At 39.0% G+C, this 2195-nt stretch overlaps 1 protein-coding gene across 1 annotated transcript; it reads right to left on the bottom strand.

Annotated features, from left to right (window-relative positions):
- Positions 1 to 400: 400 nt before the first annotated feature.
- LOC120773704 (exonuclease GOR-like) lies at positions 401 to 1702 on the bottom strand. The gene has a single exon (XM_040102738.1). The coding sequence runs from the start codon at positions 1700 to 1702 to the stop codon at positions 401 to 403; it is 1302 nt and encodes a 433-aa protein (XP_039958672.1).
- Between the last annotated feature and the right edge of the window lie 493 nt (positions 1703 to 2195).

Here is a 2195-nt window from a genome sequence, read left to right as displayed (position 1 = left end):
CGCCAGAAAACACACGGTCGGCCGACAAGATTTTAGCAACGATTTTTGGGATTTGCAAGGAATTATTTTCAGCGACTACCTCAAACATAGTAAAACAATAAATAAATATTATTCCTTTTCTTTAATGGCTCGATATAACCTGTCACAACAGAACTCTATCGAATCTCAATTTCCCACTTAGAAGCCATTCTTTAATACTGCTACGATCAAGATTACTTGCTTGCTTAAAGACGGTGTGTTTTTACAATATCATCAAGCCCCAAAGCTACTCACTGTAAAATAATAAAACATAAATATATTTATACGCTTACAAATTACTTCAACTGTTTAATTTTTTTCAATTTTCATAATTTTTCTTTTTTTTGTGCAAATAGAAATGTTTGGTTTTTATATAAAATATTTATTTTATCCATTCTTTTGGTCGTTTTGGAGGCATCTTGTTACGCACTTTCCACATAATCAACTCCAAACAGGCACGAGAGTCTTCCACACTGTCGTGACCGTTGTTGCCACATTGAATATCGCGCTTTAAGTATTCTTTAGTCAGATTCTTAAGCGAATGACGATATGGAAAGCCTAATGGGTGTGGGAACTCGTCTGCTGTGTCCACAACCGTTTTATGAACAATCTTCAGCACACGCAAATCGTTCTCCATGCTATGACCAATGAGTATGGTATCGGCATCGATAAGTTGCAGCAAATCCTTTTGAACTTCGGCGAAGGTCTTCAAATTTTTGTTTAGATTTTTACATAGATCTCTGGCGGTTACGCCTGAGAAGCGTGTACAATAATCGACAACTTCACATGTCGGCTTCACAAAATGGTCATAAACCACTTGACCATCGTAACCAACTAACGATACTCTGGCCACTTCGAGTCCACGTCCAGTGTAACACATTTCACAATCCAATGCGTACACTTTGGCTTCAACATCCGATTTATCAGGGCGTGGTTGTGTGCACAGAAAATCTTTATAGGGTCCGTTGTCCCCATCAATAATCCCATTCCACACGTGCAGCTTATTACGCTCGCAACCCTCTGAGTCTTTCTCACCCCCGCAGCATGTAAACCTCTCCTTAAACTTCCCCCAGTGGTAAATACAATTTTCTTTGGTAAAATATTCACCCGAAACGTCCACATGGAAGGGTCGCGCACAACGTATGCAAACATGTTCCAATAAACATCGGGTCGAATAGTTTGACTGGTTTCGTCGCTTAAATCGGTGTTTGTAGATCGAGACAGAGCCTTCTCCAAGGTAACCTACCACTGGGTAGCCATAGTGACGCAAATCAATTGGTGCCAAGATATGCTGATAGCGACGTAAACGTTTTACGAATTTGACTTCTGATAAATTAAGTTCTTTATCTAATGGTGGCAAGTCTTTTGACAGCACCACAACATTATAGCTTTCAGTCTTTTTAAGTTTGACCTCTTTTTCTGAAAGACTTTCTAACTCTTTCCGCTTCCTAAGTTCGTCTTCTTCTTGATTGAGTTCTTCTTGTTGTTTTGATAGCTCTTCAATTTGCTTCCTTATTTCTTCTTTCTGACGTATTAGTTTATTTGTAGCGATCTTCACTAATACTTGTCTTGCCTTTAAGAAATTCAGTTTTAGATTTGTAGCCAAAGGTATCTGCTCTTCTTGTAACCAGTCAACTAGTCCAGGTTTCTGGAAGCTTTGTATGGTCTGTTTGTTTGAAATCATATTTTTAGATTATTCCTCTAAATTGTTCTTTTTTATACTCTCGCAACAAAGTTGCTAAGGAGAGTATTATAGTTTTATTCACATAACGGTTGTTTGTAAGTCCTAAAACTAAAAGAGTCAGATATAGGGTTATATATACCAAAGTGATCAGGGTGACGAGTAGAGTTGAAATCCGGATGTCCGTCCGTCCGTCCGTCCGTCCGTGCAAGCTGTAACTTGAGTAAAAATTGAGATATCATGATGAAACTTGATACACGTATTCCCTGACTCCATAAGAAGGTTAAGTTCGAAGATGGGCAAAATCGGCCCACTGCCACGCCCACAAAATGGCGGAAACCGAAAACCTATAAAGTGTCATAACTAAGCCATAAATAAAGATATTAAAGTGAAATTTGGCACAAAGGATCGCATTAGGGAGGGGCATATTTGGACGTAATTTTTTTGGAAAAGTGGGCGTGGCCCCGCCCCCTACTGAAGTTTTCGTACATATCAC

This window comes from Bactrocera tryoni, chromosome 4, assembly GCF_016617805.1.
Source record: "Bactrocera tryoni isolate S06 chromosome 4, CSIRO_BtryS06_freeze2, whole genome shotgun sequence".
Classification (NCBI taxonomy): domain Eukaryota; kingdom Metazoa; phylum Arthropoda; class Insecta; order Diptera; family Tephritidae; genus Bactrocera; species Bactrocera tryoni.
This window is presented reverse-complemented; position numbering and strand designations above follow the sequence as displayed.